The 15,833-nt window shown below is 49.7% G+C and overlaps 3 protein-coding genes across 4 annotated transcripts; 2 read left to right on the plus strand and 1 right to left on the minus strand.

Moving 5' to 3' along the window:
* NOL12 (nucleolar protein 12) lies at nt 1,141-5,246 on the minus strand. Its single transcript, XM_021385442.1, has 6 exons — nt 4,984-5,246; nt 4,787-4,892; nt 4,538-4,586; nt 3,215-3,357; nt 2,156-2,256; nt 1,141-1,718 (listed from the first exon to the last, which is right to left on the minus strand). Exons 1-6 carry the CDS (start codon nt 5,229-5,231, stop codon nt 1,547-1,549), a joined length of 819 nt encoding a protein of 272 aa, XP_021241117.1. The 5' UTR covers nt 5,232-5,246; the 3' UTR covers nt 1,141-1,546.
* LOC110393012 (arf-GAP with dual PH domain-containing protein 1-like) lies at nt 5,686-11,867 on the plus strand. Of its 2 annotated transcripts, XM_021385419.1 has the most exons (12): nt 5,686-5,801; nt 5,892-6,043; nt 7,053-7,183; nt 7,540-7,631; nt 7,721-7,803; nt 8,099-8,211; nt 9,059-9,205; nt 9,616-9,699; nt 10,042-10,104; nt 10,397-10,468; nt 10,985-11,216; nt 11,305-11,867. In XM_021385419.1, the coding sequence occupies exons 2-12, from the start codon at nt 5,956-5,958 to the stop codon at nt 11,331-11,333; spliced, it is 1,134 nt and encodes a 377-aa protein (XP_021241094.1). In that variant the 5' UTR covers nt 5,686-5,801; nt 5,892-5,955; the 3' UTR covers nt 11,334-11,867. The 2 variants fall into 2 exon arrangements, with proteins under 2 accessions (XP_021241094.1, XP_021241097.1); XM_021385422.1 differs by lacking the exons at nt 5,686-5,801; nt 5,892-6,043 and having other exon boundaries at nt 7,052-7,183; nt 7,476-7,631.
* Nucleotides 12,020-14,738, plus strand: LOC110393019 (urotensin-2 receptor-like). Its single transcript, XM_021385431.1, has one exon. It carries the CDS (start codon nt 13,600-13,602, stop codon nt 14,593-14,595), a length of 996 nt encoding a protein of 331 aa, XP_021241106.1. The 5' UTR covers nt 12,020-13,599; the 3' UTR covers nt 14,596-14,738.

Raw genomic sequence — 15,833 nt, forward strand, 5'->3', positions numbered from 1 at the left:
TGAATCAATCAGATGGAGAAATCAATAGCACAGCAACCAATACTTGTGGTTAACTCCATATAGGATTTAATGGCTCTGCTTTTTCCACTTTTTTTTTTTTTTTTCCCCCCAAGCACAGAAGGAAGGCTTTTCAAGATTTCAGCTGCAGCTTGAGAAAGGCTCAGAAGTTATTAGGGTCAGTAATTCTTCTAAATCACCTGGCAGCAAAATTACAAACACTTCAGTGTTGCTGAGGCCACTCTTAACATCCTATCAGGATTATAATGAGGTATTTCAACGCTGCCCCGCTGCCATTCCAGGCTTCCCACAAACCCAACCCAAAGTTCACACTCCACGTTTCAGCAGGTTTTGCAGTGTGACACACATGGACCGCAAACAGCAGCCATTCCAGCTTTAGGGCAAACTCCTGGGGAGCAAAGTGCAAGCCTCACTCTGCCTCTGGTCACCCTGCAAGGCACCATGCACCGAGGACAGGGGAAAAGCTGCTGTACAACCCTGACTGCTAGGATCCAGGCATGCCATCAGACTGTCAGAGATCAATGTGCTGCCCAGGCTCTCTCCCCTGGTCTGAAGTTTCACTTTGTTTTGCCAGAAGCATTCTTTATCCACAGCCATGCATGGCGACTTTTTTTTTTTTCCTTCTCTTGCAGACATCCATGCTAGAACACATGTACTAGCATTCTCAAGCAGAAGGCGGCCACCCTGAGGTAATGCACATCCTCTGCCACTCCCATCCCAGAGAGGGCCACACACATGCAGCGAGGGCATTAAGGGATTTCATACTACTCTGAGCTATCGGAATTAACATCGGCGCATTCAGCAGACAATGGAATGAGCCATTCCTGCTCTGGCGGGTTCTGTATTACCACAAAAATGGCTCCTAGCTATTCCCTTTCCTGAGCACCAGTAGATTTTAAAGATTTTTTTTTTCCCAGCAACAGGAATCATTAACCCTCTTTCCAGCTGGTACTGGTATTAACACAGTTGCTGTTATGGTTCAGATAAGTCACACGTATTTCTCTTAGCAAAATGACTTCACAGAAGAAACTTACTAAATTTCATCTGGGATAGATACAAAAAAAAAAAGTATCCCTGCAGTCAGCTGTGGCACTGAAGAAGAAACACAAGATGACACCACCACACCGTCCCGGAAAAATTTACTGCACAGCAGATACAGTAAGGCATTGGTGCTCAAGTGGAAGCAGAATTCTTCCCAGTCTCATAAGTTAACCTGACAGCATGTCCGTTGCACTCAGCTTTAGATTCTCTCCTTCGATAAAGCCAAGTAAGGGCTATGCCATACAGAGAATCTGACCTCCAACAGAAGATTTTTAGAGAGTTCATGGCACTCAGGTACTTAGTTGGCGACCACTGCAAAATAAGAGTGACTAGTACTTGTGGCCAACACACAGGAGGTGAGAAAGGCTGAAATGGGCTCAGAAAGCCAAGTAAACAAGGTCCTTGCTCATTATGAAGGGGTCACAAAGAGTAGCAGCCCAGCTGCTGAAAACAGTCGCAGCGGCTGCGCTGAGCACCAGGTTCTCCATTAATCTTGGTCACGGCCCATTTTGCCTGTCAGTCTCCGTCGCTGAGTCTTAGTGGTTCGCCTCATGCTGGGTTTCTGGATTTTCTTACGTGGACCTTGTCCACGTTGGGGTCGCTTTCCTTTCCTCTTTTTCCGGCTGTGCATGTGCAGCGTAGCAGTAAGAGAAGAGATCCTGGGTAGGACAGGAAAAGAAAAATGTTCAGGGACCAAGGCGCACTGGAGCAAGGTGATACCACAACAGCAGCAGGACAGCCCTGTGTGGCCCAACAGGAATGGACACAAGTAACTGCATGTCCCAAGTGAACTCCACTGTGCTGGGCACCATCCTGACACAGCAGAAGGAGAAAAGGACTAGGCAAACAGTTCAGGGCAAAGCCTGACCTGCACCACACCCACCTCGTGCCTCTGTTACCAGAGATCAATTTGATAGAAACAGACTGACCCAGGCAGGCTTCCAATCTGCCAGTGCCCTCTGCTGGCTCCCATCCACCAGCACCCAAGCAGCACAGCATCCCCTCCTCACAATCACATTACTGCTATGGAAACAAAAGATCCTCCTGATCAGCTCACACTGCCCAGCAGCAAGCATTTGAATGAATTTATACGTACTTTTCAGATAGGAAAGGGTTTCTGGACTTCTTGGGCATTGTTCTTGCAGGCTTGTTCACCACCTCTTCCCCCTTCTCCTCTTCTGAACCACCACTTTTTCCCTTAAAAAAAGAAACAAACACATCTTTATGAACACATTAAAACAAGCAGTCTCACAATTCCAGTGTTTTTGCTACCTTCTTGGTTTCATCCCCACTTGCAAAACACAGGGATTTTACATTTTACACAAGCCTTGTTCAAGTCTCAAGGCTTTTTACTGCAGCCCTTCAGAAAGGGACAAGCAGCACAAAATCAGTCCTAGGTTAATCTATTCCAAGATCCAACAGCTTCAGCACAACATTACTGGCCGCACCTATGAATTGGAAGTTTCAGCTTTTTCCTTAAATTACTACTAAGTAATTACTATTATTCTCCTTAACCTGATTTTCAGATTAGAAGACGTCCTTAGAAGTGTAAAAGGTTAACTGCTCAATGCAGCACTTCCCCAGGGAGTTCAAATCCACCCACAACTCATGAAGATCAAAAGAATCACATCAGTCAGTGCCATAAAGTCTTTATGAAACAAACCTGAGATCTCAGTTAAAATCTGTTTTAAGAATAAAAGCAACCACAACCACAAGATTTCTTTATTTGCGGTCTAAGTAGAGGCTCATGGAGAGCAGAACCCCTCCTCAGCCTAGCAGTAACTGTTTGTGGACAGGTCACAGAAAAACATGGAGGACAGTCCACACAGTGAAGCCCAAATTCTCATTATTTGTGTTGTACCTGGTTTTACCATGCTGCGTTCCCCCTGTCCAGCTCTGTGGCACCTTCTACTAACACAAGATCAGTTAGCAAACAATTCCACAGCAGCTTAGAAGAAAGGCGTTCAAGGATGACATTTCTTCCTCTTTAGTGGCACAATGTAGGTTGCGGAGAAATGTGAGAATTCAGAGTTTCCCCCTTCATCCTTGCTGCTAGCCAGCTGCAAGCCTTTTGGCTTATTTAGGGAGTGCCAATCTAACTAGCCCCAAGAACATTTAAAGTTGATGCAATCAGACAGTCAGCAAGAGGCTGTACCTCAGAGGTGCTCAGTCCCAGCTGGCGTGCACCTGAAAGGTCCAGGTCACTGATGGTTGTGACTGTTACAACATGGTTTGGGTGGTCAATGTTCACTGACTCTGTCCGTGACGTCACCAAGTGCTCCAGTTCATCAAACTCATCTGGAAAGACAAAAATACCAGGTTTTCACAAAGTACACTTACATCAACACTACACAACACTAGATATCTGGGGCAGAGTGAGGATCTGGAGGTGCTAGTCAATGCCCAGCTGAAAGTGAGCCAGCAGTGCACCCAACTGGCTAAGACCAATGGCTTGTATCAGAAATCATCATGACTCATATCAGAAATAGCACAGTCAACAGGAGCAGGGAGGCAACCATTCAGCTGTATTCAGTTCTGGTGAGGCCACACCTTGAGTGCTGAGTTCAGTTTTTGTGCCCCTCACTACTAGAAATATATTGATGCTCTGGAGAGCGTCCAGACAATGACAAAGGAGATGTGAGGAAGCAGCTGAGGGAACTGGGATTGTTCAGTCTGGAGAAGAGAGGGCTCAGGGGAGACGTTACTGCTTTCTACAACTGTCTGGAAGGAGGTTGTGGCGAAGTGGGGGTCGGCCTCTTCTCCAGATAACAGTGATAGGCAATGATAGGTGGTGGCCTCAAGTTGCACCAGGAGAGGTCGGCCTCTTCTCCAGATAACAGTGATAGGCAATGATAGGTGGTGGCCTCAAGTTGCACCAGGAGAGGTTCAGGTTGGATATGACGGAGAATCTCTTTGCCAACAGAGTGGTGATGCATTGGAGCAGGCTGCCCAGGGAGGTGGTGGAGTCACCATCCCAAGAAAGGGTAGATGCAGTACTTAGGAACACGGTTTAGTGGGCTATACTGGTGGTAGGTGGACAGTTGGACTAGATGATCTTACAGATCTCTTCAACCTTAATGACCCCACGTTTCGTGCACCATCACACTGGGGGCAGGAGAGCCAGTCTTTGCAAGCACACTTAAGGCACGAAGGGCAAGCTCCCTCTCCCAGCCAAAATGTTAATGCCTTGGAGATACCCTCCTGCATGCTCCTTCCTGTCCAGCCTGCCCAGTTTCCTTCCCCACTAGGGACAGAGGGCTGAGTGGGTCCCCATTCAGCCCACTGCACAAGCCATTGCCCAACTTCTTAGGGGGACACGAGGAGTGAAGCAACATCCCTTTGGGGCAGGACCACTATTACAGCTATGTCCGCCCAGGCACAGGGGCTGTCCAGTTTGGCACCTCTCGCAGGCATTTAACTCCTCTGATACCCATTCTGCTGCAAGGGAGCCCAAATCCTACAGACACAGAGCACATACCAAGAGCTTCCTCCCTCTCGCGCAGCATCTTCAGGTACTCCTTGTGCCTCTGAGGGAGACAAACAGGTCACCACAGCACCCCTGCTTTTCCAAGTGCCGATCCCACATCCCAACCCCTCCATCAACGAGGGCCTATTTCCCCCCCAAGCGAGGGAAAGGAAGCCCGAGGGCCCAAGCAAGCAGTTACTACGTGCCTGCCCCACAACCTCGGCACGGCAAGGAGCCCTGTTTCCTCAGGAGGAGCTATACCTCCTCTTTCATCTTCCTCTGCTCCTCCTTCAGCTTCCTCTTGATCTCCTCCAGGGCTACCTTCCTCCGCTCCACCTTCCGTTTATGGAAGCCGGTCAGGTACTCCCTGCACACCGGGAACAGAGCAAACCCTCAGCAACACCCTCCTCTCCCCTCCCGACTCCCTTTGCCACCCTAGGACCCCCTCCCAGCCTCACCTCCGCCTCTCCTCATCAAAAGTCACCACGAGCCGTGACACCGCACTTCCAGACCCCTTCTTCTTCTTGCGGCCCATTGCCGCCCCACGCCGCCGCCACCCCCACTTCCGGTCAGCTCCCGCCTCTTCCGGCCCAAGAAGGACCCGCCCTTTCCTGCCCCGCCCCTTCCGGCCCCGCCCAGTTCGACCGTGCTGGGGGGTGTGGTGCTGAGGGGTGTGGTGCTGAGAGGGTGGTCCGTGGGCCGCCATTTTGTGCCTCCGCGCGTCTCTAATAAAAACATTACTTCAAGGTAGCTCGTCGTTGTTTGATGGTGGCTGTATTGCGCTTCCTAGCCGCGGGAGGTGTGTGTGAGGATAGATCTGAGCTCTGAGGCTGTCTCCAGGATGCGGGAGCAGTTGTGGTGGGGAGTGGTCTGCTGCTGCTGACTGACTGGATTGGCTTTGGCTGAACTCGGGAACCTCTCCTGGCCTCCCGTCCTCGCTTTAATGAGTGTAACGCTTGCGTGGCAGCCATCTGGCTTTAGTGAAAGCTCCACGAGTTTTGTGAAGGGCAGCATTGGCAGAGCCAGCCCGCAAAGCGTGACAAGCCCTGACACCTCATCCCAGGCCACGTTGGCTTTATCAGTTCTCAGGCTACTGGTGTTCTTTTCCTGGCCAGTCCTCTCCCGAGCAGAAATGCGGAAAAACCAGTTCTGTGGTTAATTGCTGCACTTCCCTCCACGCCCATGGGTTCGGCTGCCTCCTCCTCCTCTTCTCTCCCAGCCTGGGTGCACTTCGGCCTCCGGCCTCTTTGCCCCAGACTGTTCTCTGCTGGCTCAGGTGCACGATTAGGCCTGCATATTCCTCAGGGCTTCTCCTGCCTTCCCACCTTGTTCCTGCAAGGCCTTCTGGTGCCTCCTTCTCCCTTAGGGTGCACCGCAAGGGCAGAAGTCGCAGGCACCTGCCCTGCCCAAAGGGGTGGCAATTTGACACCATGGCTGGAGGTGATAAGAGCATGAAGGCGCTGAGGGAGGTGTGGAGAAGAGCAGAAAACTCTGTGTGTGCAGACTGCGGGAAGCCGGGTGAGTCCCTGAGGGCTGGATCTTCTGAGGATGGGTCAGAAGAAAGGACTGGGTTTGGTCTCTAGTAGCCATTGTGGCCAGCTCAGTGCCTTGAGGCACATGAGCAAGGGAAGGAGTGATGCTAGGGGATGATTGTTGGAACCTGTGCAAAGCCCAGCAGCTGTTGTGTGAGTTGATTCCATCTCTCCAGGCTGCAGAGGGCCCCAGAGGTGAGATAGCAATGGAAAAGGAAGGAGATGCTGCCACAGTACTGGTGGAGAGAAGGATAGGGATATGACAGCGCCAGAGCTGCAGCACTGTGGGTTGCAGTAGTGCTGGATCTCAGACACAAATCAAGGTCACGTCCAGTCAGGATCTGACAGGAAAGTTCCCAGTGGAACCCTAACTGCTCCAGAAAGAAGACGTGATTCAGGAGGGCATTGTCTTGTCTGTGACTCAGCTCTGAACTGACAACCTGCCATGGGTACCTGGGAGGTTTCTTATACTGAAGAGCTTATCCTCTCCAAAGGGTACCGGTTTGAGGTCTACCAGCACTGCTAAAAATGCCCATTGCATTCCTTCAAAAAGGAACGTGTGGGTCATACCACCCAAGACAACTTAATTTGTCTAATTAATACCACTTTACCTTCTTAAATTTTCCCCTGAGAATTCTGATTTTATGGTTGCTTTTCACTTCCTGAGCTGAATAGTGTTGTGGGTTTGCTGTGTTACCCGAAACAGCCCCTGGAATCTCAGATGATTCTTTACCCAAAGGGAGTTTGCAGAGCGCTTTGGAGTTTTCCAAGGTTCAAGTTAACAGAGATTCAGATTAAGCAGTTGAAGCGGGAGGAACGTGGCAGTGTTAGTTATGCTTTTTCCAGACTGCCTTCTGTACACCTGGTTAATTAGTCAGCTCAGGTGAAACCATGGTTACCAAGATCTCCATTTCTCAGTAATGCATTCTCTTTTGAGGCATATCTCCCCGAGGAATTTACCATTTCTAGTCATACCCCTTTTTTTATACTCTCAGATCCTGACTGGGCATCCTCTACCTTGGGTGTCTTTATATGCCTTAGCTGCTCAGGAATTCACCGCAACATCCCTAGCATCAGCAAAGTCAAATCGCTGAAGATGGACCACTGGGATGATGCTCAGGTGCAGGTGAGAACTTTGTCCCACTGGTATGTCAGGGGGTTGGGTCTAGGTTGTACACCAACTCTTCTTTTGGCCTTTGGCCTCACAAAGTTGGAGATTAATGTCGTAAGTAGTCACTTTGCTACATGTGTGCAAGTGGGGATAATTCCTCTTAAGCTGCTGGGAAAGGGAGGATGTGTTTGCCTTGTGTGCCTTCTTTGTGTCCTATTACTTTATGGCTGGCACAGATCTCTTGCATCATATCTTGCCAAGGTTCAGGGTCTTTATCGCTCACGATTACTAATTTCTCACTTGCCAGCTCCATCCAGGCACAACATGAGTCTACATCAAAGAGAAGGCACTAACTTTCTTTCTAACTGCAGTTTCTGGCCAAGCATGGGAATGCTGTGACTAAAGCCATGTATGAAGCTCACATCCCTATTTACTATTACCAGCCAACCTACAATGACTGCCAGTAAGTTGCTGCATACAAATGAAAAGGGGGGAGGGCAGTTCTGGATTGCTGCAGTTTGTTTCTAAGCTACCTGTCACTTCTCCTTGCAGAGTACTGAGAGAACAGTGGATACGGGCCAAATACGAACGGAAAGAGTTCACTGAGCTGGGAAAACAGCTTCCATATACAGATGGTAAGAGCAGGGCACAACTTCAGAATTCCTGCCTGTTGCCTTTACTGGAAGTTTTTGAGCACCATGAGGAGAAAGCTCGTCAGTGCTGCATATCCCACAAGTACTCCCAAGTACCTGCCTGATAGGTGATAGAGAAATGGTCTTGGAGGTGTTTAAATTGTGGGAAGTGTAGTTTGGCACTGCCATAGGTTGCTTCCAAGTGTGGTATTACCAGCTGGTGTTGCTCAAAAGCATTTGCTTTGCTGGTGGATGCCTCTTGGGGAGATGTTCTTCAAACTGACCTTTCTACTCCTAGGGGTGAAGGAAGGCATCCTCTGGAAGCGAGGTCGAGACAGTGGGCAGTTCCAACCCCGCAAGTTCCTGTTGTCTGAGAGAGAGGGATGTCTGAAGTATTTCACCAAGCAGGACGTGAGTATGGTGATCAGCTCCCACCTCTCCGCTGAGGGCAGTGTGGTCATGGAGACTCTTCTATCTCTGTGAGATTTCCTTACTCACCCAGGCCAGAGGTGGTAACAGAGAAACACATCATAGAAGAGGGATTCCCTTCCTACTACTGATATTTCCCCCTCGTCTTCCCTTTGCGCTTCTCCACATCCTTCCCTCTTCAACAGTTTCTTTGCTGATGGCAGGGAAGCGATGGCACTTCCATGAGACTCCTTTTTTCTTGTCTCACTGGCAAAAGAGTGCAGGACTGAATACAGTCCATACAATCTCACTGATGATTGAAGGGTTGATCTTTCACTTCATCCCAATCCATTTGCCTGGCTGTGCAATCCTGTGCTGTCCTTGGAACCAACCTCACCTAACTATGAACTAAGTTGCCAAAAACCGGTTGCTTTCTTTTAAGCAGTGCTTTTCTGCTACTTTGTCTCCATGAAATGAATGGGACAAATGCTAGTATACTGCCACAAGTGAGGAAATGGCTTAGGGTAGGGAGGGGTAGATGTAAAGTCTTTCCTTTTGGGGCCAGTTAGCCTTTAGACCAGGTCAGCTGTAAAGTCAGATGCACTTTCAGCATCTCACTGGTTGTCCCAGAGTAGGCACAGCTCAAATTTGGATTGGAGGGGCTGAGCCGTTATTTGGGCATGAGCATGCCACGTAGTGAAGGGAATGTGTACTAGAACAGTTTTGATGGGAAGGGGCAGTTAATACCTTTTTAAGACCTTTTGACCCTGCTTTATCCTACTAAGTCAGTCACTTAGATCTCTTTTACACTGGGATTGCTCATGCATGACCAACACCATTCTGTTCTCAGGCCAAAGAACCCAAAATCAATGTCAAAATAGATGTCATCAATGCTACGTTCCAGCCAGAGAAGATTGGGAACCCCAATGGCTTGCAGATCACCTATCTCAAAGACAACAAGACTCGAAATATATTTGTCTACCACAAAAGTGGAAAGGTATCTTGTTTGGCATCATGCTGCAAAGTGATTGAGCTGATTGGAGAATTTACTGATACCAAGTAGTCTGAGTAATGAGTTGGATTAGATGGTGTGTGCATGTGTGGAAATTGCTGTAGGTAAACGGGTTGAGAACTCTGATTCTCTGTGTGTCTGTGAGAGAGTTTTGCTGCAGGGAGCAGAGCAGGAGCACTGGCTCAGTGGGTTTGTGTGGGAGGAGCTGCTGCAGAAGATGTGCAGATGTGCTGTTTGTGTGTGTGTGTGTGTGTGTGTGTGTGTGAGGGTGAGGCCTGTAGGAGAAAAAGCTGGCTGTTTTTGTAGCTAACATAGTATTGGGTGCAGCTGGATGAATTTGAGTGGCTCACTGTTGCTCTCCCTAAGCTTTCTGTTCTGTCCTGTTTTATTTTCAGGAGGTAGTGGACTGGTTCAATGCCATTCGGTCCGTGCAGTTCCATTATCTGAAGGTAGCATTTCCCATAGCCAGCGATAATGAGGTAAGGCAGCGCCAGAGTGCAGTGCTGAGTCTCCTGCTGATGCTCAGTTACTCTGATAAAAGAGCCCATTAGTTATTATTAGATCCCCAGGCACAGAAGTGGAAATTGCAGTGTTTAGATAGAGAAACGAGAAAGTGTGCATACAGGAGCCTGGGATGGCAGAGAACAGCTCATCTCTCCTATTTCTGGGCACACTAGAGACAGAAGTGACTCCTGGCTAAAGCAGTTCTACAAACAATAATTTAAAAGGGAGCTGAATTTGGGCAAACGGAAGGCCATGGGTTTGAAAGTGAATAGCAAAGAAAGGTGGCTAAGTGAATGTTACTCTTACCTTTTTGTCAGATTAAAAGCCGCCTGACAAGAAACTTCCTGAAGGAAGGATACATGGAGAAGACAGGTCCCAAGGTGAGCTGCTTGTGGGTGAAGAAATCTAGCAGGGGCCTGCCAGAGAGCCATTGATTTTCCCTACTCCATTGTTTTTCTCTCAGTTTCCCCACCCCCCCCCCCATTCTTTTGACACTACAGTGGGACCGAAAAATCGCTTTCTGAACCCCAGTCTCAGTTTAGAGGGAGTGAGAAGGCTGCTGTTAAGGCAGGGGCTTGATTCAAGCAGATGGGATAGATTTTGGGCATCCATTCGCACTGCTCACGGCAGAGGGCACTGTCACCTTACGTATGTTACCTCTTCCCTTCACAGCAGAGAGAGGCTTTTAAGAAGCGTTGGTTCACACTGGATCACCGCAGGCTCATGTACTTCAAGGACCCTTTGGTGAGGGGAAGGTCTGACCTCTGGCTGCTGTAGGCAACAGTGTTGAGCACAGGGTCAGAGTGCAAACAGAGTCTTGCTTCTTTGTTTTGCTCCGTTGGAAGGGAGGCTTGTGGGTTTCCCGGTGGCTCTGAATGGACTCTAGGTCTTTCCTTTTCCATCCAGCTTTGTTCATCTTGCACTTTCTTTGTTTGCTTCCTGCCTGCAAACAATGGGAACAGGGAGGGCTGTGGTGTAAAGGTCGTGGTGGCAAGGGGAGTACCATAGAAGGTGTCAGTGGAGAGACAGATGCAGCTTTTCCTCTCTCAGACCTCTCGAGATCTGTACTCATAAGTTTTCCTTTCAGTCACTGTCTTTGGGCATAGCCTCCCGGTTCTGAATCCTCTGACCACCTTCAAGTCATTTTGCTGCTGCATCTCTGGTCCTCACCCGTTCTCCTGCTGCCAGTGGGAGCACTGCTATTATTAGCTGGTTCTTCCTGGGTACAGTTAATCCCTCTGTTTCCCTCCTGATGTGCAGGATGCATTTGCTAAGGGTGAGGTATTTGTGGGCAGCAGAGAGAATGGCTATAGCGTCCAGAAGGGATTGCCTTCAGGGACACAGGGCAACTTCTCTTGGCCCTATGGCATCACCATTGTCACGCCTGACCGAGAATACCTCTTCACCTGCGAGACAGAGGCTGACCAGCTGGACTGGATCACAGCTTTCACAAGTGTCATCGACCAGGCCATGACACCACAGGAATATGCAAGTAAGTGCCTGGATGATGTTTCCTTCCCCTCCTGCTGCTCTGCTACAGAGTATTGCCCTTATGCACTGCCTTTTTTTCTTCACTACAGTTGAAGCCTACTTCAAGTTTAAATCATAGGAAGCCAGGCAGGAACCTTGCTGTAACTCGACTCTACCTGGTCCTATTGGGTGGGCTGTCAGGAGAGGAGAGAAGATTGACATCAGAGAAACACAGTGCTCTTGCAGCCTACTCTTTGAAGCACTTTTTTTTTCCCTCCATGGACAATCTCCTTTGTTCTGGGGCTCATTTAAGCTGCTTCAAGTCCAAGACTTTGTGAGACTGAATCCTCGGTGCAAACTGTCAGTGGTAAATTGCTGTGATCTGACTGGATGTTGACAGGCCTTGCCTGTTGATAGAGCCTCAAAAACTTAGCACTTGCTGTGATGGACGTGGGACCTAGCATCACATTTGCAGGAAACTGCAGACCTTATACAAGAAAACAGCTGCCTTGCTGGAGCTAATGCTCAGTCGGCTGTCGAGGCTGCTGGACTAGGAGAGACTGTTCCGTTGCAAGAAGTGGCTTCTCTGCTGGTGACAGAGATGTGAAACATCTGGTTATTTGATCAGCTAGAGCTACAGCTGAAAAAAGGTCACTTAAAAGATTTAATCTAACAGTCAAGTGTGAGACGTGTTTCTTCCCGTGTATATGGGCTTGAAAGTTTCAGACCTTGTTTGTATAGAGATAATCTTCTGATTGCTATTGAGCTCAGAAACAACAGTTATGTACATATATGTAAATGGACAGTGTGTGTGTGCCCATAACAAAAAAGTGGTGGGAGATGGAATGCTGCCCTAGAGAAGATACTGTTAGGGACATTCATGTTATTGAAGTTCAGCTCTCAGATTTGAGTCTCTATAGTCAAACCAATGGAGAAGGGCTGGCTCCTGCAGAGAACAGTCGATGGCATGTCTTCTTCAGGCTTCAGACACTCTGCTGAGTCTGATAGAGCCTAGGGGTTGATGTCTGAAGTTAGGAATGCATAAGTATCTACTCCCCTCTGTATGTCAAAGTCCTGGCACTTACATTCTGACCTATACATTACATATGTATTTGTAATATGCATATACTTTTATGCAGTAGTGTAGAAGGGAAGTCTTATGTCTGCTCTCTGAGACAAATGAGGCTCAAATGTGGGCAAAGGAGAGCAAGGCAGTGCTTGGTGCAAAGGGCTTTGCAGCACAAGTGTCATACTGTGATACTCCAGTAGAAGGCAGTGCTGCCGAGCACACTTTTGCTTCCTGCTCTGTTGTGAGGCAGCGAAGGAAATCTTAGAGGAGGAGGAGGGTGGTCTTTGGAATGAGGAAGGAAGGAGTGGAACTGAAATACATAGCCCCTTGATCTTTAGGAGCTTGATGGTGACTAATGACAAGGGTGGGAGAGTGCCAGGCCGTAAGAATGGGAGACCTTTGGTGCATGGGGATGCTTTGATTGCAAGACTAGGGACTAAACCCATTGACTACACCTCAGGAGGTCTTTGGACATGAGTATGGGGCAGGCTCTCTTGCCCTAGCCCTCCCTAGTTAAGGGCCAGGGAGCAGCATCAGTTTTTTCAGTTTTTAGGGCTGATCCTTGTTTCCCTCCTAAAGCCACAATTGTTTTTCCCTCCTGCCAGACTGGGACATCTTATATTTCATTATATCTTCCCTCAAAGAATGAAAAATGAGCAAGAGGGAATGGGGAAAAGAAAGGGGGTAAAGAAAAAGGAGGAGAGAGAAGGAGGAAGGCAATGGGGAAGAAGGAATGCATCTTCTAAAAGAGGAGCTCCCCTTGGCTCCTCAGCTAGTAACTAGCAGCTCAGTACAAACTGGGGCCGCATTCACACCTGTGTGTGAAGCTGTGAGTCAGACACATTCCTTTGCAGTGGGCAAGGTGGCTCTCCAGGGGGTGGGCTGGGGGGACATTTACCCAGCAGCGGAGCTGAGAGAACACGGAGACTCGGGAGAAGGAGGAATCCCCTTGTCCATGGAGTTGGCTGGTTTTCTGCCCAGCGAACACTGGAGAAGCAACAAGTGAGGAGCTAGTGAAGAGCACAGACATTTCCTCTTCTCTGGCAGAGGCTTCTTTGTACCTATCAGTCTTGAAGGGGAAGAGGTGTCCCTTTTTCAGCCTGAGGAAAACCACCAGACAGCACTTGTGATGAACAAGATCGGCAAAATAGGCTGGATGGCTGGAGGTGAGGAATAGACTTCTCCGGAGACTTACGTTTGCTGAGTTTGCACCATTAATCTCTTCCTTGGCTGCTCTTGTATTAGAACTAGCTGTGTCCCCTACAGCAAGCAGGGAAGGCAGGAGGAAAGAGTGGGTCTCCAGCGGCCTGACTGCTCTTCCACCCCATCCCCAAAGATGTCTTGCGACTCTTCCCTCATCAGTGTAACGCCTGAAGAAGACCCTGAGAGTGGCAGCTTCTCAGAGGAAAGCAGTGGTGAGAATGACATCAGCAGTGTTCTAGGAGGGGACAGCCCAGTGACAGGGCCACTGGGCACGGTGCTGCTGCTCATGTGCCTCATTGGGATGGTCGGGAACATCTACACGGTGGTGGTGGCCTCTGGCAAGGTGGCAGGCCGCTCGGCAGGCTCCTTGGGGATCTACGTGATCAACCTCGCCCTGGCTGACCTCCTGTACCTCTCCACCATCCCCTTCGTGGTTTGCACCTACTTCACCCATGACTGGTTCTTCGGAGACGTGGGCTGCAGGCTTTTGTTCAGCTTGGACCTCCTCACCATGCATGCCAGCATCTTCCTCCTGACTGCCATGAGCCTGGAGAGGTACTGGGCAGTAACCAGGCCGCTGCAGGCCAGGCGGGCTGGCAGCGCTTACCGCAAGCCAGCCAGTGCCATCCTCTGGTTCCTCGCCCTCCTGCTTACAGCCCCCATGATGGCAATGACCCAACTGCGGGAGGGAGATGGTCCCAACAAGCGCATCTGTATCCCCACGTGGACGCCAGCGGCCTTCCGGCTCTACTTGACGGTGCTCTTTGCCACCAGCGTCCTGGTGCCCGGTGTGGTGCTGCTCATTGTCTACACCCTCCTGGCCCGGGTGTACCGCTCTTCCACTTGGCATCTGGAGCTGTCAGTGGCCAGCCGGGCTCCCTCGCAGCGTCTCTCCTCCAGGATCTCTGCCATTGTGGTGGCTTACTGGGCCTGCTTCCTCCCTTTCTGGGGCTGGCAACTGGCCGGGCTGTACCAGCGTGAGGGCATAGGCATGGGGCCCACTGCCCAGGCCTACCTCAACTTTGGTGTCACTTGCCTGGCCTATGGCAACAGCTGTGTCAACCCCTTCCTCTACACCTTGCTGGCCAGTAACTATCGCCGGCATCCCAAGTGCAGTGGGAGGCCATAGCACCTTCCTGGCTTTTGGGGAAATTTTGGGGCCCATGGGGCATAGCAGGGGGAGCTCTGGGCGATGAGCAGTGCCCTGAGTGGGGGATATCTCCCAGGCTTTTGTGAGGGTTGAGTGATGAAATAAAAACGTGTTGTCTTCTGTGCTGTCTTGTGGTGTGTTCCATCCTTGTCATCAGCCTGGCTTGTTCTCCTTCATGCCTTGCCTTTTGCAAGACTGCTCAAGGATGTTCATCCCAGGGATCCCAATTCTGGCGTGTGTGAGGAGTCCTCCAGCTCTCACCCTATGCAAGGCCAGAGAGTGGGTGAAAGGGTGCCGTCAGCTTTTGTATGCCTTAATTATATCTCCAAGAAGCCCAGCCACTCTCACCTCCTCTCTGGCAACGGACAGAGCTGTAACAAAGCACAGACAACAGTGACTCACAAGTATCATGGGAGCAGTGAGTCACTTGAAGAAGCAGCCACGCTAGTGGGAGACGTGAATAAGATTCATCCCCTGGCTTGTGGTGAAAATTTCATTCAATTTTCTTCCTCTTGCTCCCACCAAAATTTTTGAAGAATCTTTCCAGAAAATGACTCCCAAGTGCAGTTTGAAGACATTGTGTGAGGCTGCCCTTCATAAAAGCTCATGAAAGGGCCTTTCACCAGCACTGTGTCCCTGCTGTGGCCAAGGAGATCTCCAACCCTCTGTCCTGCTGAATGTACTCCAGGTTGTGACAATGCCACTTACGTAAAGTGAGCCGGGTCTTACGCCTTGAGTCCATCTAGCACAGCACAGCTCAATTCCATACAGCTAAACTTTCTTCTTATTCCCAGACAAGATGGCCTTACCCATATCACCCAGTGGGAAGAATGCACATGCAGTGACTGTGCACAGGGTGGCAATACTAGATATAATACTTTACTATTACAGACCCTAAAAAGCAGAATGTGATTGTACAGAGCAGTCTGGCTTTGAACAACAGGAGCTTAAGAGCCTCAACATGCTTGTACACCCCAAGTGTTCCTGCCTCCCATCCCAAAAGCCCATCTTGAGACCTTGCCTCCAACTTGCCTTTCTTCTCTTCCCCAGCCCCCAGCAGCTGAGCCCCACTCTGCATGGGTCCCTGAGGCACAGCACCTGGCAGATCCTCATGAATTATGGAAAAAGAATGGGAGGTGCTCCTCCTTGCGAACAAGCTCCAGTACACCAGCTGCTCCGCAACTGCCTAGTGGGAGGAATCAGCCTGGCCAGGCCTG

This window comes from Numida meleagris, chromosome 1 (genome assembly GCF_002078875.1).
Source record: "Numida meleagris isolate 19003 breed g44 Domestic line chromosome 1, NumMel1.0, whole genome shotgun sequence".
Classification (NCBI taxonomy): domain Eukaryota; kingdom Metazoa; phylum Chordata; class Aves; order Galliformes; family Numididae; genus Numida; species Numida meleagris.